The sequence below is a fragment of the Falco punctatus genome (assembly GCF_963210335.1).
Source record: "Falco punctatus genome assembly, chromosome: 7".
NCBI classification, from domain to species: domain Eukaryota; kingdom Metazoa; phylum Chordata; class Aves; order Falconiformes; family Falconidae; genus Falco; species Falco punctatus.
Genome location: NC_137587.1, coordinates 32,407,588 through 32,426,967, shown reverse-complemented (window position 1 = coordinate 32,426,967; position 19,380 = coordinate 32,407,588). Strand labels below are relative to the sequence as shown.

The 19,380-nt window shown below is 38.8% G+C and overlaps 1 protein-coding gene across 7 annotated transcripts in view; it reads left to right on the top strand.

Annotated features, from left to right (window-relative positions):
- The window catches only part of DICER1 (dicer 1, ribonuclease III), a 67,520-nt gene extending 58,375 nt beyond the window's left edge, over positions 1 to 9,145 (top strand). For all 7 annotated transcript variants that reach the window (XM_080396247.1, XM_080396249.1, XM_080396243.1 and 4 more), the window contains 4 exons: positions 854 to 1,122; positions 3,690 to 3,852; positions 3,948 to 4,023; positions 4,307 to 9,145. In XM_080396247.1, coding sequence (XP_080252373.1) covers positions 854 to 1,122; positions 3,690 to 3,852; positions 3,948 to 4,023; positions 4,307 to 4,472 — 674 coding nt within the window. In that variant the 3' untranslated portion in view covers positions 4,473 to 9,145. The remainder of the gene's footprint in view (positions 1 to 853; positions 1,123 to 3,689; positions 3,853 to 3,947; positions 4,024 to 4,306) is intronic.
- Positions 9,146 to 19,380: the final 10,235 nt, after the last annotated feature.

The window sequence follows — 19,380 nt, the reverse complement described above, 5'->3', positions numbered from 1 at the left end:
ATTTCTATTTACCTAGACAGAAAACTGTGAATTGCTCTCACTTTTTCTCTTAAGCGGTAGCTAGCAGTTGAGATCTGGCAGCATCTTGGGTTCAGCTGCTATAAAAGCAACTTAGTACTAGCTTTCACTCGCATGTTATTTCTGTAGTAATTTTGCCTGCCTTCTTTCTTTACCCACCTATCCCTGTTTGCTTTCAAGACAGTTTTTTGCTTTCGTTTATATTCTAAAAATAGACCTCCATAGCTCTGCATTCCCACGCCCTCTGTCAATTTTCCAAACAGGAAAGGCTTGGCAATTTTAGTTTCCAGTTTAAAAGACCCATTCTGAATGGGAATCTTTGGTCAATGCTTTTTGAGAAATCTGTATGTGTGACAAATTAGATGAAAAATCTCAGATTGTATATGTACCCCTGCTTTTTAATACAATGATTTCTTTATTGATTTTTTTTTTTTTGAGATTTGATACCATTTTCAGAGCAGCCTGCTGGTGAAATTTCTTGATTGTACTTTTTTGATGTTTCTCAGCACAATGTGGTGATCTTGAGCAAAAGCATTAATTGATTATAAACAGAAGTGTTTTGCTAGGCTGACAAATTAGCATTGGTTCAAAGGTGGCTATTATTAGATATAACTACTGTTTTTTCTGATTTTTTTTTTTTAATATTTCAATAATGATCTGTTTAAACACAAAGATACCTTTAAAAAAAAAACAACAGATTGTCTTCTCTGAGCATTGGTTAGTTTGTGAAATTTATGGCAGTGTACCAAGCCTCTTACCCAGAAGGGCCTGGAAAGAATGTGTGTGTGAAACTTAACTGTGTTGTTGTACATTCTTTTATTTCCAACGCTTTAAGATTGTTACCAGCGCTTAGAATTCCTGGGAGATGCAATTTTGGACTACCTCATAACCAAGCACCTTTATGAAGACCCACGGCAACACTCTCCAGGAGTTCTTACTGACCTACGATCTGCTCTAGTCAATAATACCATTTTTGCATCATTAGCTGTAAAGTATGACTACCACAAGTACTTCAAAGCTGTCTCTCCTGAACTGTTTCATGTTATTGATGACTTTGTGCAGTTTCAAATGGAAAAGAATGAAATGCAAGGGATGGATTCTGAGGTTAGTGGAAGTAGAAGAAATGTGTTCAGTATCTGATTTGAAGCATGTCACTGGATTTCTTAGCATGATGCATATTTTTGTAATGTTTTAGTTTTATGAACACAGCAGCCAAAGAAGCAGGCTCCCAGTGACAAAGCGTGCAATATGCAAAGTAAAATACAGTCTTCATAAAGTGTAAAGTCAGTAAGAACATTCAGAAAATAATTAAATCGAAACCAGTTTGCCCCCCCTAGGTTTTTCTGTGATGCTTTATTTCAGTCACTGTTTTGCTTTTGTGTTGTTAGAACAGCATGGGATGGAGATTAGCTTGCTTTCTTCACTGACTGATTGGAAGCACAGCTATACCATAAAATTATGATGAAGAGTTACTAAGTCACATAATGTTAACTCAGGATAGGCTCTCCATGCAACATCATGAACGATACTACCTTGGCACAATGCTGGATTATTTAATGTAGGACAGACAGAGATTTCTACTGTTTTTCTTCAGACTATTTCTGTCTGTACTCATGTGTTTGACATGCTCCTAAAGGCTTTATATCTGCTAGGGAAATACATGCATCTTTCAAATAAGCCATTTGAAACATAGTTTAACTGAAGACCTGCAAACACAGATCATATCTGTGCTATGCAGGGAAGCTAATGATAATATCTATTTGCTGGAGAAAGGACTAAAACTAATTCATTTACATAAGCTGTTCTGAAGATACATGAGAGCAAGGGCCTTGTGAGTCATTTAATAGAGTCCCGGGAGAGGTGGCCTTTCTTTAAAAGTGTTAGCTAATAGATATCCTTAATAGTTGATCTTCTGAAAAACTGTGATCAGTCTTTTAGAAAATACTCTGAATACTGAGAATACTCCAGCACTAAATAAACATGTTATCTTTTAGTAATTTCTTCTTTCTGATACACAATTTAAAATCTTGGGAATCAAAATGTATCAGTTACACATATGTGTTGACAGACCTTGCGCTTTTGTTACAGAGTGAAATCCTTATGTTTTATGGGAAGATTCAGAAAACATTGACTTTACAAATTTATCACTGAAATTTAGATAACAGAGTTTGATCTTTTGATATAAAATAATTTATATTATCTGTCTTGTTCACAATATGAATGAAAAGGCTAAAAACTTACTTTAAGAGCTCGTAGTAATGATTTTTAGCTTTGTTTTGTTTTTGCTAGTATGCAAAAAGATTGCCTAGAAACTTCCACCAAAGTTGTAACCAAATTGCGTGATAGCTGTTTCAAATAAAATTCTTGTTTCACTTTCCCTACGCCTGCTCCCTATCTTGGTCTGGCACTGAATTACTGAAACCCTTATTTCTTCAGAGTTAATGCAAGAGTCTTTGTTTCTGCAGTTCATGCCAGCTAGACTCATTTCCATGTGTGTTTCCATGTCATCTACTTTTCTTTTTTTTAAAATCGCACTCCTGAAACATCTGTTGTCCCTTGCCTTATAGCTCTTGGTTTCTCTCTCCGTTATTTCAGTGTAACTCAAAAGTGCTTCAGTTTGTGCTTGGGATAAAATATGCTATTCAAAACAGTTGAATTTGGGTTTTAACATGAAAATCCCTATTTGGAGTGTGTACACATCAAGTCTGACTTCTTGTTTGATTTATTTTAGGTAGAAATATTGGGTGGGGCTAGTTTATGAAATATTATGGTTACTCGTAAGAGGACTGAATTGGGTTTTAAACCCCAAATAGGGGCCAAATGGAGTGAGAGGGCAGATACTGAGGAAGAGACCAACAAATTTGCTTCTCTTTAGGCGGAGGAGCAATGGTCAAAAAGTTTATTGTCAGGTTACTTTGTTTGGACTTAGGAGAATGTAATTATATGTATTTGAGATATTTTTAGTAAAGGATTAGATTAACTCAAGACATTTAAGACTTATACTGAAATTTCAGTTTTAATAGTAAGAATAGACTATTGTCTTAAATTAGTAGCATAGAAAAAACCACTGCCTCCTACATTTGAAAAATACCCAGGTATGCCTGTTAGCTCAGTTTAATGTTGCTAGTTACCAGTTATTAATGGCTTATTCTACTAATGCTTGTTTCATGCTTGTCTTCTGGGATAAATGAGGTAAGGAAAGGTACATCCAACTTCTGTCCAGAGATTGGACTTGAAGATTTTAAAGTCTCCTCCTAGGAGATGTTTGGTGTATGAACTCTTCCTTTCTTATGAGTACTTTCTGGCATTAAACTGATAGAGCAAAGTCTGTTTCTTATTGGAAAAAGCAGATTCATGGTGAAGTCCTACAGAATTATTACAGGAAGAATTCACAAAGCATATAAAGTCTCTGTACACAGTGATGTTCAGGATTTTTTTTCACATTTGAAAAAGATATATCCAGCAACTTGGTTTAATTGGGGGAACAAAAGAACAATTTCACTGTGGAAAGTTGTCAATGAAAAACTTAAAGGAAGCAGCTCAGGATAGGATGTAACAGAGCTTACATTTCTGAAGATCATTGTTTTATTTTAAAAGAGGCAATTGTTTCTCTCTTCTCTTCCCCTTCTCCCCCCTTCCCACCCTGCCTTGGCTTTTTTAATTGCAAACAGCTCAGAAGATCTGAAGAAGATGAAGAAAAAGAGGAAGACATTGAAGTACCAAAGGCCATGGGGGATATATTTGAGTCCCTTGCTGGTGCCATTTATATGGATAGTGGAATGTCTTTGGAAATGGTTTGGCAAGTGTACTATCCGATGATGAGGCCATTAATAGGTATTTTCAGCTTTCAGAAAATAATTAATAATTAAGTGCTATCTGCTGTGAAGAGAACAAACCTAAATATGTATGTTTGTTTATTTTCCAAATAGAAAAATTTTCTGCTAATGTGCCCCGTTCCCCAGTGCGAGAGCTGCTGGAGATGGAGCCAGAGACAGCCAAATTTAGGTAAGAATGCAATTCCTTTGGTACACACTGCTATAGTGTTTTAAACTGATTCATAAACTACTGAGGATTTTTATATATCACAAATTTACTTACAATTTCTTTTACACTAAGCAGCTATCATGATCGTTGTGTTTGCTGATTTTTTTTTTTCCTTGCATAACTTTCTGAGAAAAGATTTCTGTTTAACTATAGTGCTTTAACTTCTGTAGAAAAGAGAAAGTAGATCTCTTTTTTCACATTAACTTGCCTAGGCAGTAAGTAATTCTCGTGTATATTTTTGCAGCCCTGCAGAAAGAACTTACGATGGAAAGGTCCGAGTAACAGTGGAAGTTGTAGGAAAGGGAAAGTTTAAAGGTGTTGGCAGAAGCTACAGGATTGCCAAATCTGCAGCTGCAAGAAGAGCACTACGAAGCCTCAAAGCGAATCAACCTCAGGTCCCAAACAGCTGAGACTCCTCTTAAAATTAAGTAAAATGGGGGAAAAAAACACATACAGATAAAGCAAATTTTAAAAAAATGTTGGTGTTGAGAGGAACAAATTGGAAGACAGCATTTAAAGTTTGTTTGATAACAGAATAGATAAAACATTTAACATGTATAAAATTTTGGAACTAATTGTAGTTATAGTTTTTTGCGCAAACACAATCTTGTCTTCTTTCCTCACTTCTGCTTTGTTTAATCACGAGAGTGCTTTAATGATGACATTTAGCAAGTGTTCAGAATAATTGTTGTCAGGTCTTTTTGGTTTACTTTTATTGTCAGTACAGCTTTGCTTAGTGTTAGAAGGCCAGGGAGCTTATGCCTAATGCAGTTGCTAGATTTATATATAGTAATCTTGAAGTTCTTCAATCTGTGCACTAGTGCCAGTCATAAAACAGTTGATAAACTGTACTGGATGATTGGGTATAAGAAAGAATAAGTGTGCCAGTATTCTCCTTTTTTTTTTTTTTTTTTTTTTTTCCTCTCTCCTCCTTTCTCTCAATGTCATCTTTTTACATTAAGATGACATTCCCAATCATTGTTGCACTTATTTGTTAGGGACAGATTTTAATTGAAATGGCTGGCATACTGGTAGAATGAAACTTCACTTCCCTTATGCCACACAGTCTTGCATAAAAAAAGGTTCTTGCCTTAAAAATAAATAAACCCTCATTAACAATCTTTAATTTCTGATCTTTTTTGGAACAAACTGTTTTACATTCCCTTCATTTTGTTATGCATTTTACAATGATACAGCTCTATATTTACAGTACAACTCATTACTATAGCTGTGACTTGTTACAGGATTATAATAGAAATTGTATTCATATATATGTAATTAGGTTATTTTTAACAATTCTGAGGAGGTGGTTAGTCTACAGTTTTTTTTATACCATAAACAGAATATGGTCTTTGGCTAAAGTTCCAACTTTACACAAACCTGCAAGCTAGATAGTTCCAATACTGGAAACAGTAATTAATAATTGCACAGTGCAAACTGTCACTCTAACAAAATAACCTTAGACATATCACACCTAAAATATGCTGCAGATTTTATAGTCAATTGGTTACGTATTTAACAAACAGAGCACCTTTACACTTAGAGATATTTCCACATAAATTTCTTACTGTACTTTTCAGAGTTGCATGCATATTTCACCTACCAAAGTTGTGCTGTTAAATAACATGAAAGTTGATGTTTGAGATATAACTGCCGTACTTTTGATACATCTGTGATTTAGGTCCTTAATTTAGAGAAACTAGCTCATTGGTGTTTTGTTTTACTGGGGGTGGGGAAATCATACTTTTATTTTTTAGGCTTTGCCTATACTTTAATTAGATTTTTGTAGGCACTCTTCACTTAAATACCTCAGTTCTTTTTTTTTTTTTTTTTTCTTTTCTTTTCCTTCTTTTTTTGCATGCATTGTTTTTTTTCTGTTTTGGTGCTATGTTTATATATTATGCTTGAAATTTTAATTTTTTGCACTGTAACTATAATACCTCTTAATTTACCTTTTAAAAAAAGCTGTGGGTCTTGTATTCCCACCAGTATCAGTAGAGGTTTGCTGCAATTTTGCCCTGTTAATTATGCTTGAAGTTTGAGAAAGCAGAGCAAGGTGTTTTAATGTTTTCCAGCACAATTGTTTGAACTTGATGCTGTGTCTTATGTATTAAATTACAAATAAATACTGTATTTCCTGCTTTTAAACCCTATTCCTTTCCTCACAAATGCACACTAAAATAAAACAAACTGTCAGCTCTTGCTTTCTTAACAAAATAATAAAAGAAATGCCTTAGTGACAAGGGATAGACATTAAGCTTTTCTGAAATACAGTTTTCAAAAGTTCATACGTTTTCTATCTCAGTCATTTTTCATTCTGCAAAAAAGACTGTTCTTGTATTTGAAAGCAGCATTGTTATTGTAGTCAGACTGAAAATTAAAATACTAACTTATAAAAAATTCTAGCGTTTGTTTGGTACTTCAGTCATGAAAATATAACGGAGAAGTATAAGACCTGCAATTCATGGTGTGTATAAAACAGGTGTAAATGAGATGAAACAGAAAAACACGCAGTCTAAATTTTCAAAGGTAAATTGCTTTGAGTTAGCTATTTAAAAAAAAAAGTTGGTGATTTCAGTTTTAGCTCTTTCTTCGTGGTAGGAGTGGAGTTTGTTAGTGAAAATACATGATTACTAACGTTAACAATTCTGTGTTTCTGGCCAGACATCAATCAGCCAATAAAATCAGACCATCTAGGAAATCTTAACTAGTTTTAACTGCATTATGAAAAACTAAATTTTAAGCTAGTCTTTGAAAACCTAAAATTTCTTACTGATTGTTACAAGGTCATAGATTCTCAGGGGTTTCAGGTAATTGTTAGCAGTGAAGTGCTATGGAGCGTTTTGCTGCAAAGAAAATCAACTGAACTTGCTCTGTGTTTCAGAATAGTTTAATGATCACTTTGTTACTAGATAGAGCCTATGAATTGGAAATCTGAAATGTGTAGTGGCTGACTATAAAGTAGTTTCTGCTGCTGATGCGTTTTTAAATGCTTTTTAAATGCCGTAATTTTTTCCAGTGTGACCTCATTGAAATATTTTTTTTATCCTTTGAGATAGAAAATTCGTATTAGTTTCCATGTTATACATCTGTGTGTTTTACCCTACAGCTGATATAATTTTGATATTGGACAGTGTATGCTATTAAAGACCTAAATCTGATCATTTGAAGGTTGGGACAGAAATCACTTGACATGCTATAAGCACAAGTGTAAGCAGACTGTTGCAACCCATCTTCAAAAGCAACCACACAGGCTCATCATAAATAGTGTGGGGGTTAGTTGGCATGAACCTTGTTTTTTTTATCTTAAGTCCTGTTATACTGTACTTTAAACAGTCCTCCTAACTATGCTGCGTTTTTATTTTTATGGCTTTTTTTGCGCTGTTCTGTTCATGTAGCACAAATAAGCATTGCACTTGGTACCATGCTTTACCTCATTTCAAGGAAAAAAATGCTTAACAGAGAGGAAAAATGTGGTTTGGCCTTGCTGCTGTTCTGATTTACTGAATTTGAAAACGGTAATTATAATGCCTGCAATGTGTCATTTACTTGCACAACTTAAATAGGTCATTTGTAATGTCTGTGGCATTTTTACTGTATGTGGAAAAATACAACAAAGATGTGTAACAACTCTTGATTGTATTTTGAAGCTATTGTTTTTCTACTACATCATTTTACTGTTATGTGAAGTAATTAAAATTAGAATGACCTCTGGCACTCCAGTAATTATCTCTGAACAAACCAACATATTGTACATATAATGTAGTTATTGCAAGAAGACAACCCCTAGTAATTTGGTCAACCTCAACTAAATCTCCGCTCAGTCTGAATATTGAGTACCCAGTAGCGACTTTGGAAATGTTTGTTCAGCTTGATGCTGTGAAAGTCTGTACAGAAAAAAAGCATACTATTTTTAAGTCTCATTACACAATAGGATGTTGTGACTGCAGAGTACAGAACTTGGACAAGAACCAGTTTCCGTGCTGGGGAGGAATATAGTAGTGGCCCAGGGATGAGGTGCCAGATCCTCAGCTCATGCAAATTGGTGTGGTATCATTTTAATCACTGGAACTGCATTCGCTTACATACCTGAAGATCTTGTGCTTATATGTATGTTGCAGAGTTTGGGTTTTCCTCCTTGTAAGCAAATACAGAACCATAAACTGGAAAATGTGGGGTTTATGCATGGTTACTGCATATAACATAACTATGCTACATGCATTTATCTGTATAAAAAGTGAAATCTTTGTATCCCAGTCGCAGCAGCACACGTAATCAAAAAATGACAAATAGCATCATGGTCTGCTGTGATACTACACTTGCCTTTGACAGTATTCTGGGTTTGTATGTTTTGAGTGGGGTTCCTTACAAAATTCTTGTGGAAATCTCTGTATTTATTACATGAGTGAGGCAAAAGGATTCTGATTTTTGGTACTTACCGACATTGATCCTTTTCCAGTTCTCTAATTTTCAAGAAGTTAGTTAATTTTTCTTTTATATTAGGTTTAAAACTTAAAACACTACAGTTCATGACCATGAAATGTAATTTAAATATCAACTGAAACTCAAGCTGAATTATGTTAGTAGATACCTAGAGGTCATTGTAGTATACTCCACTAGCAGTTAAAATTAATTTCTGTCAAAGCTAGCTATGTTTCTTAAAAATAAATTTTATCCAATAAAGTTCTTTGGGTTTTTTTCCCTCTTTTATTTGAATGGCAACCACAGACTACTTTAATTGCTTTGTAGATGCACTCAGAATTTACTGCAGCAGCAAGTTGAAGAGAAAAATGTTTGTGAACAAGAATTGGAAATTGCAGGCATTTTTATTGTAAATAGTTTGACTGAAAAGATGGTTAAAATCAAGTAGAATGAATAACAAATATAATTTGATGGACAATAAAATATTTACCATCACATGCTGCAGCTGTCTTTAAGGGACATAAAATGTAATTCATTCATACTGTAATCATGCTGCAGAAGTTTGCAATCTGCACCTTATGGATCACAATTACCTTTAATAGTTTTTTGTAATAATTGTAGCTGAGTATATCTCCAATAAAGTTATGGTCTGTTCACCTTGTATTGTCTTTCTGCTTTTGTTTTTAGTTCCTCTTGTCTTTCCATAAATCTTCTAGAGTTTACAAAAAATTACTTTTCAGTCTCAGTCTAAATAAAAAAAATAATTTGTGAAAACATTATTTCTTGACCTTGTTTAAAGACAAGTCTGCTTGTCTCCTTCCTCTGATGAATGAACTGTCTTCATAGCTATGTGAAGACTCTTAAGGGACGCTCAGGTTAAAAATGATGGTGTACGTGCTACAATTTGATCTCTGTATTGACCATTATACCTGCAAAATTTGTCAGAGCTGGGAGGCCCCAGAGCACAAGGGTTCAGTAAAACAAGTTTGCACAATTCGGCACATGTTTTAAGAATAAGATGTTAATTTTAGCTAAGTCTCAACATTATTAACATTGATTTAAATTATGTTTGCCAGTTGCTTTCTGCTAGTATTTCACTTACTCTGAATATTGAAAATACGCGTGTAGAGCATTCTGACTGGCACACCAATGTCATGCCTATGTTTTACAGTGACGAGGCAGGCATGCCAGTCATCAGGAGTGTTCTTTTCTGAAAACTTCCCAATGCAGCAGTTTCTTGACATCTGCAATGGGGCAACTTCTGCTACATGTTGTGTTTTAGGTTACAGAGAAAAGCCTGCTGAACTGCTGATAGGCATGGTGGTATCTTTTTCTGGGACTTGAGGGAAGAACTGAGTCTACTGTTGTTCAGCAGTGTCAGTTTGTTCCTTGTCTTAGCTTAGCTGTGATGAGGCAAGCAAATCTCAGCTGAGAATCCTGAGGAACCTTATGGATCTTCTGTACCTTTCCAGCTCTTTTTTTAATTTTTTTTTTCTTTTCCCCCTCTAGATTCCACCCTGAGCCTGATGGCACTGGTAGGAAAGGCCCTTTAAGCTCTAATGTGTAGGCCAGTAAGCCATAGTAAGGTATGACAACACAGCCCCCACCCCCACAAGTTCTAACAAGTGGGTCAAATCGGGAAAACTTTTTTCTGGAATTTTCTACAGGGAAATAGGCCTGAAAAAATGATTAAAAAAAATAAAATAGTTCAAGATGCCATTATCTTCTTGTTCATTGTGGAGGAATGAGATAAGGCATGGCTATCAAGCTTGAGTTTCGAAGTGGTCCATCCCTCGCTGGGTAGTAACGTGAAGCATACAGAGTTCTCCAGAAAGTCAAAGTGTAAAATCAATAAAAGGTTCTGCTTCAGAGACAGGTGGCCAGATTTTTTGCCAGTAGGGGAACATCACCTACTTAGCATAGATTTTCAGTACAGCATAGTGATGGTGTTGAAATATAAACCATAAAAAAAATAAAGATTCTTTTAGTTTTTTAAATTTAGGCTACTCAGAATGAAGCAATGACTGGGTTCTTTTTGCCCCCACCCCCCCACCCCCCCCACCCCAGAAGGAACATCAGGCTTGACTTAAAAAGAGAAATTAACTTTAGTAAAGCTATAACATCAAGGCACAAATTTTTAGGATAGTTACCATTTGTCTTTCAGACAATCTTCAGTGGTCACACTATAGGAATTGAAAGGAGAATATCTCTACATCTGTCTGAAGAAGAGTTTACAGGTACTGGTTTCTCATTTCCTCATAAGAATAAATGTGTGTCGTAGTTGTATAAATATTGCTAAGATATGTATATGGTTAGCAGCTATTCTTCTTAAGTAAAACCATACATAAAAAGGAATTTGAGTAAAAACTGAGGGGACCAAGTTTTTGAATACACATGCCCTGAAAAGGGGTAGTAACAAAGCTAATCATAACTTAGTGACCAGAAAAAAACACAGAGAAGCAGATTTGCTGCTTGGCTGGGCTTCCCTTAACACTTCTGCTAGAGTCCAGGTGCAGGTTCTGTTCCTTAGAGGAAATCTCCATGTCAGTGGACACAGGCAGTACTGACATGTAAGTGGGTTTTATTTTTCTCATAGCTGTGATTATGTCCTTCCTTATTGTAGAATGTGAACAATACTTTCATTCTGGTGAGTCAAATAACTGAGGACCTTCCTTACGTTATGAAAACAATATAATTTACTTTTCAGCTTAATCACCTCCACTTACCTGGCTTATACTCTCTCCCTTTTTTATATATATATTTTATTGGAAGCCTCATGCTAACTCTTAAATGGAAGTAATTTTCTTCTGTTAACTTGAAAATTTCCTGTAGTTTTGAGTTCCTGTTGAGCTCCCACTGAAGTCACTGGGAAGACATCCACTTGGGCTCTGTAATTCATGTGCATTTGAACTTAATGCAAAAGTCCTTCAGCCATAATATGTGTAAATTCCAGATGTCAAGCAAAAGTTGAGAAACGCAATGATGTGCAAAGGCAGCCTCTTCTGTTTTGCTTCTATTTTTTCAGGCTCTTTAGGTAAAAAGGGTGGCACATTCACCAGCTACCTATTTTTGAGATAGCCCACCTCTTGAGGCAAATAGCCGACTGCTTGCTCCATTTTCTTTTGCCACATGGGCAAGATTTAGAGGGGAGGAACAAGGGTCGTCTTCCTCAGAGCTTTTATTGACATCTAGGATGCTTCAGCTAAATTCAGATTAGCTGCATCTGGGCCAGCTCCCACCCATTGCCTCTGTTGTCAGCGGAGCCATGTCAGCAGCGGTGGGGCACCGCTGGGTTTTCATACCCTTGGATCACCCTTTCAAAATGAGATGAATGAGAGAGGCTCTTCCTCCCCATCTGGGGCTGGCACCCAGCTGATAAAATGGGTCCCACACGGTAGCTTGAAGCTGGAAGTCTTCATTCAGGGGAAGTGATGGGTCCAGAAGAGATTTCATGTAGCTGCAGCATGGCCAGGGAGTCAGTAGTTACTCCAGGGTCACACTTGTCTCTTTGCTGAGGTGAGGATGATCATGATCCCCTCTTCTTTACTGCCACATGTCCTGAGGCAGGGGATTGAGTATGAACTGTTGCAGCTGTTCCAGTCTTTGTAATAACCTGGTGCGAAGTTTGCAGCCTTTACTTGCCTAACTGTGAAGCTCTGAGCTCCATGAGGGGATTGCAGAACCACCAACCCAGTCCTCAGCTATATATATTTTAAGAAAGCAGTTTTCACAGAAGTACTGGAGTGTCACTTTGGCATCAATTTTAGGGTAAGGTTTTTAACTTTGTTTTATAAATGAGAATAAGTAACATAGAGGAGCAGTGCTATGGTTGTACAAGCTGCCAATTTCACAGCTACCAGCGTTAGCACAAGTACCAGTGAACGCAGATATCATTAAGCATAGGTATCTCTTTCAATGTTCTTATACCACAGCCACCTACACCAGTCACTTTTGCTGTCATGTATTCAACCTCCAGTACCCTGAATTTAGGCAAGACCCTGGTGTCAGAACAAAACCCTCCCTGATTTTAGTGGAGCCTCAGTATCTTGATAGCCCTATTCTCACACATCTGTAGCAATTAATACGGTATTTTGCAGCACCAGTTTTAAGAAATTATTGCTTTCAGGGTGATTCTGTCTGAAATAGCAGGGCATTATGGTCCTGCCAGCAACATTCACCACCTTCCTCCTAGCTTTACATAGTGCATGTGCTCCTGGTACAAGAGATCTCGTTACACAAACAAGCATGGCACAGGCAGCTGCCCCCCTTGTCTGGCCAAGTGGCTGCTGTGCAGGGCCATGCCAGCAAAAACCTCACTTAAAACAAGGGCAGAAGTTCCCAGGACTGTGCCTCAACCACGGTGTTGAAGTTGCTGGTGGTGAATATGGGAACAGATCTATGGAAGATGTAGTAACCATTTTTTTGTGGACCAGATGCCTTTTCTGGGCTTTAAAAAGTTGCCCTGTCTGTGGAATCCATCAGCTCAAAGCATTCCTGCACTGAACACTACTTGCCTTGAATTCCCAAGGAGTGCCCCCATCCCCAGCAGGTACAGCAAGGCAGAAGAGAAGGGCAGTTCAGACCTTCCTGACCCACCTTGCAGAGCCTTGATTACAGAGCAAGCACACATCCTTGTGCGTGTGCATCGCAAGGGTACTCCTTATTTTACGTAACATTTAGTTGCGAGTCACTAAGTTAGCATAAAACAACCACATAGCAACTTCTGTGGAAGCTTTCTTGTAAAGGAACATTGGTTTATTGGCAGTTTAGCTAAGGTGAAGAGTTACTTCATGCAGTAGCTAAATAAATTGCAACAGAGCCTATGGCACATGGGCTGCAGGAACTAAACTAAATGTGAGTACATAGTCCATGCTAGATATATAGCAACTGCTTTTTGTGTAGGATATGGTGTGTTGATGGGTGTCAGGAAATCCCAGAAACTGCGGTGACTGTACCAGGCAGTGGTGGGGGACCTACATAAACACCTGAGATGTATCAACAATTAGAGAAAGTTGTAGGCTGGAAATATTTCGGAAGAAATGCCAAGATCAGAGACACTTAAATGTACAGAGGAAAGGAACAGACCTGGGCAACTCTGCTCACAAATCAGCTCCCCTGAGAGGGGTGAGCATTGTGAAGGAGGGCTGGGCAGTGGTGGAAGTTTGCTTATTCCAGCATCAAGTTCTAAGGTGATAGTGGGACATGCAGGAGGGACTGGGAAAAAAAGACCAACTGAACCAGAGCCTTGCAAGGAGTAAAGGTTGAGCTTGGTCACTGGGTACCGTGGAAGTCACCAGTTTTTGCCACTTCCAACAAACTTTAGACCTCTGAGGTCTAAAACAAGTCCTGTGGAGTTTGTGACTGCTTGGACCCCTGTGAGAACTCCATGTCTTAACTGCAATAGTGAAAACTGCCTTGCATCCAAAGCAGGCTTGTGGTGAGAAGTGCTGCAATTTGTCTGCTGTGCCAGCAGCAAAGGTACAGGCTCTGTGCCAGCCATGCTACAGACAGCAGGCACGGTAGGGTTGCATTTGCTAGGTGGGAAACTGGTTTTGCTGTTAAGAGATAAGACTGTAGTTATGACCTGGCATCACTCAGCTTAAAATCCCCTTCTGTTTTTCACCTCATTGTGATCACTCACGTTGAGAGCATCATTTGCTCATCCCCCACATTGGCACAGTCTTCTGTCTGCTTTGAAAAAGCATCTCGACCCTGAGCGTTCACCGGGACGATATGTCTCAAACTAAAGAGAAGCAATTGCAGCTTAAGGTTTCGGCTCTCTGGTACAAGAGAAACAATAATAGGTAGGAGTAAGCCCATCAGTGATGATTTTCAGGGGACAGCTTTAAGCTTTTGATGGATTTCCTAGTAAAGCTAAATCTAATCTAATGTTCGGAAGTTGATTCCTTGCTATGATCAAAGAGGTTCTGAGAAGGCCCTGAGTGAGCCCAGGCTGGAGAGATTTGGGGCTGGCATGAAGCCACAGGAGACCAGGAATTGTGGCAAGCATGAAGAAGCAGATGAAGCTGCAGTTGTAGTCAACTGAGGAACACAATTGTTTTTCAGGGCTGTAGGTAACAGCAGTATTTGACAGCCAAGTTCTAACTGGGTCAATGGCATAGCCATAAATCCATGCATCTGCCTGATTTTTTCTAATATTGCAGTATTTTTGGACAATTTCACCCAGCTGCCCACCGCAGAGGTCTCTAGTAGCTGGGCTCCCGTTGTCCCATGGCTTCCTGGAAGCACAGCTGGAGTTAGCTTTGGGGAATCTGGGCAATGCAGCGTGGCGATACTGGAGATGGAGGCTTCAAGCCTTCAGCTTGACTCCCTCAGCAGCCAGGGGCTGCACCACCAGAGGCTCATCCCTTTCCCTGACCCACTGCCTGAGGGCTGGCGCCCAACGCTGCAGCCTGGCCGTATGGCTGGGACTGCTCACCAGTGATGGTTACTGCAAGAACACCCCGCACCAGCGCATACACTGCCACAGCTGCCTACACACCTCCCTCACCTGCAACTGGGGTTATGCCTTTTATATGATGCTCCTGAGACTTCGGTATCATTTTCTCCGCTCCCCATCCCCAGCCATCTCTCTCAACTGTCAGTGTTTATAACCGCTGTGCACAATTACTCTCCTCCCCAACCCCTGCTCCACCCCAGAGGCAGCTGTATTTCCACAGCGAATGAAGCAATTCCTGTATGTATGATTTTTAAAGTACTTTGGGACCCTTTGGGAGAGAAGGTGCTATTGTACAAGCACAAGATATTATTAAAACAGGAATCTGCGTAATGGGTGATAAATTTTGATACTGTATGTTTAATATAATATGACGGTTGTAAATCCAGTGAATTACCATAGGTATTTGCTGTGCAGTGTGTTTATGAATTGTTTGGGCAGGTGTTTTTCAAGTCCCAGCTTTTCACACAAAATGTGAATTATAGGACAGTTTAATAATATTTCATACTAGACTCCAATATGCCACAATTAGCTGCAGAAATATTATCACTTGATGGCTGAGCTTGGTTGCTGATTAAATTCATGTATAAGAAGGTAAATGAAAAAAGCAGCACAGAGAAAAGAGATCTGCAGAAGGAAAATTCTTGATCTGTCTTTGATCTCTTACAAGCAAATATCTTTTGAAGCTGCAGAAATCTATAGTTTTGGTATTGTCCAACTGCATTATACATGTGCTTTCAAAGAGGTTAAAAGCAGTTTATTTTGATTGCAATAATGAAATAGTTCTTTAAAAGTTTATATTCAATAGTTATACTACTAATATTTATTGATGTGAAGGGATATCTGTACTGCACATGTTATTTAAATCAAACCTTGCTAGGTAGTTTTTAAATCAGATCCAAAATAATGTAATTCAGGATTACATAGGGTCGGAATTTCTTATTTTTATTTTTTACTGACTTCCACATAAAAAAGACTTATAAGACCTTGAAAAAATGTTTCCCTTCTCTGAAGAAGAGAGAAGTGCTCTATTTCACTTTTCCATCTGCTTTTGTACTATGAGCTGAATCAACCCGAGCTGACATTGCACCAAACAGCACAGCAGTAAACTACCTAGAGGTAGGGCTGGGTAGAGGTTTTAAAACTTAGTGACTGAAGAACACATCTTCTCCATCACTATAGAATTTTCTGACTGTAAGTTGGGCTGTCTTTAGTTTTATTAAATCCTATCAGTGTCCTTTGGGCTGTGAAGCCCTTTGCTTTTCTCGTAGGCGTTTGCAGCTCCCAGGGGTTTGCTGTGACTTACGCAGCTCCGTAGCCATCGCTGACACCTTCCAGCCAAGCGAGGCTCTGGGCTGGGTTTTGGAGGTGCTGTGCTCCCACCACTCCAGCTGACATCCAGGGCGGCTGAAGGTGCTGGGCATCACCAGCTGCCTCTCCAAGCCCTGTCCCACCATGGCTCGTGCCTCCCTGAGCACCCAGGAGCAGGCCCATCATTGGGCATAGCTGAACCTCACCAGTGCGACGCTATGAGCTGGTAGCTCGGCTGGAGGTTTAGTTAAACATTTTCCTTCCCCTTGACTGGCGTGAGGAAGGCGTCTGCAGCCCACCCCCCTCCCCGCGCCGTGGCTTGTGTATGTGTAAAAGCTGCCCTTGGCCCCAGATGATATGTTTGCATTTCATAATTAATGCTGAACTCGACTTGAGGCAGATACAAAAGGACGATTTTTTAAACAGATGTTGCAGGTCACTTGTAAGTTATTTGTCAAATAAGTTTCAGAGCGCAAGCCGCTGCTTTTGCCATTGTAACCAAAGGCGTATGCTGTTCAGCAGCAGTAATTACAAAGCCAGGGCAACGCAGGGAAAATTCATCTTATTTAAAAGTGTTTTAGTGTCACCAAACAGCTTGCTATGCCATTAGGCAAGTTTTGCTAGACACGTTTAAGTTGAGGGTTTTAATTTGTTTGAAGTATTCTCTAAAACAGAATTATGTTGGAGTTTACATAAAATGAGAGAATGACATGAAAAGTTTTAACTTAAGCAGCAAAATATAAAGGCTAATCTTATTTAAAAGTAATATGTGTGTCTTGATTGAGTGCCCAGATACACTCAACTGGGACATTTTAGTGGAATCGGTTCTAAGCTGTTACACTGAGTTATACAGAGTAGGTTTTCCTGAGCTCACATTGCCAGACCTGAAATACTCTTGTGGCTGCATTTAATAAAGAAACGAAAGTCTTGGGTAAGGGGATATGATTTTTTATGACAGAAGGAATGCAAATAACTTTTAGTCTCATTGCCTAGACCGGGTTTGGTCTGATTTGATGGAGTTTAATAATGACTTATAACCTGTGCTGACAATGTGCAGACCCGCACAACGTCATTTAACTCATTTATTCTGCTTGCTGTAAAAACAAAGAGATGGCAAATAAATATATGGAAAGTTCATTGTTTGTCAGAGGGCCCAAGCCAAAAGTTTTCAGTGACCTTTTAAAATATGGTCCCAGGCTAGTACTAAAATGTCTGTCACTCAGCGCACACACTTGCACAATTTGGCCTTTTAACCCGTGCATCTTGTTTTTCTCTCTTTCAACTGGTTGTATGAATTTCAAATCAGCTGCAGCTATTTAAGTTTTTGCATTGGAGGATTACTGTAAATTGCAGTCTGACAATTACAATGTACAGCGCACAGGAGAGTTATTAATGGATAGGCCTACTGATGGCCTTTCAGCGCTGACGAGGGCCTGGTGTTCCTCATCCATAATTAGATCCAGTGGTTGGGGTCTGTGCGGATGAGGCAGAGGAGGGGGTCGGCCATGGAGCGCCGCTTTATCAGAGGAAGATATCAATTGATCAGAGATAGTTACTATCGGCAACGTCTAAATCTCTAATTCACCTTCTTCTTAATGACTTGTATTGGCTTAAGAAGCTAAGTTATTTGACAGCACGGAGCTCGGCTGACAAAGCCGCGCAGGTGGTTTTAATAGAGGATTTCTGTTGCTTGAGATTTCACTAAAGACAGAGCAACAGTTCAACAGACACAACAGAGGCCAGTAAAAACCCCGGCCCACTGCTCTGCTCGCCGAGGATACCAGCGGGGCTCGGGCTGCAGCGAGCCGCTGCTCCCATTGCTGCGGCACTTTTTCCCTTTGCAAACCCCGCACAAGGGTTTTCTCTGAGGCTGCAGTATTTATTTTAAGGAATTAACCTTATGTGGGCATAAATTATATTCGACAATGAAAACCCTTTGCGGGGAGGGGGGTGGTATTTATTGGGGTTTTTACTGCCCCTTGAAAAAACATTTTCCAGAACATAATGCTCCTGAAAAATTAAATACACTTTTTAGGATTAAGAGAGAGTCCAATGCACAGGAAGAACCAGTAAGGTTTGTAAAGGTTGAAGACGATGGTCATTGACCATTGATAAACCCAGAAAATAAACTGACTGTAAGCCAAGTGCTTAGATTAGATGTGGCATCATGAACAAAAATTTCAGCTTTTTAATGAAGTCACCCAAGAAGCAACAGTTTTGTGCTTAGATTATCACAGTGTAAATCCAATAAGAGATGGGCACCTAACTCCCCAAGGCGCTGCTGATCCAGCCCTGATCCTTTCTAGAAGGATTACAACCACCTGCCCAGAATTTTTCCATGCAGTAAAGCTTGTAGCCAATCTGATGCTCTCAGTATGTCCCAGAGGTTTTTTATTATTATTATTCAGATTATGTATACCCATGGCAAATATAGATTTGGGTCTGTTAAGGCTTTTTTGCAGGGTAAACATTTGTTTAAAATCTTGTTCCAATCTCTTAACACATATGGAAGTAAAATCTAATTGAGTAGATCACTGGCACAGGCAGAACTTTCTGTTGTTGTTCTTGAGGGAGAGCTCAACAGAAAAGCAGGTCTGTGAGACTTTGCATTTCAGCCTTGAATGGAAACATATTTATCAGTACAAAGCGTGCTTTTTAAACCATTCTGGAGCTAGCAAAATTGGCGGACCTGTCTTCTGGTTTCACTGCTAGGTTTGTGACCTCACTCCGGTACCACTTCTGGGTTCATCTCATGGTTTTTACTTGTGAGCGCTAATTTGCCGTTTGTACTTCCACTGAACTTGCGACCCATCTCTGCATGTGATGACTTCGCAGCTCCTAGGTGAGGGACCACTGACCTGAAGTGTTGAGAATAAACACTGTGCACCTGTAGCGTGCTGTGGTCTCAAGATCTCAAAGTGCCTTTGAAATTTGCTAATAACAGTTTATAAAGCCTTGAATGTTATCCCTGTCAGAGGAGAAAACAAAGGCAAGGCAAAATAAGTAACTCTCCCAAAAGCAACAGATTGTTAAATAGTTCATGAAGTGAATTTCCCAGCCAGGGATATAGACTGAGCTACATCACGGATTGAAATCTTGATCCTTTCATGCTGATGGTGAGAGTCCCA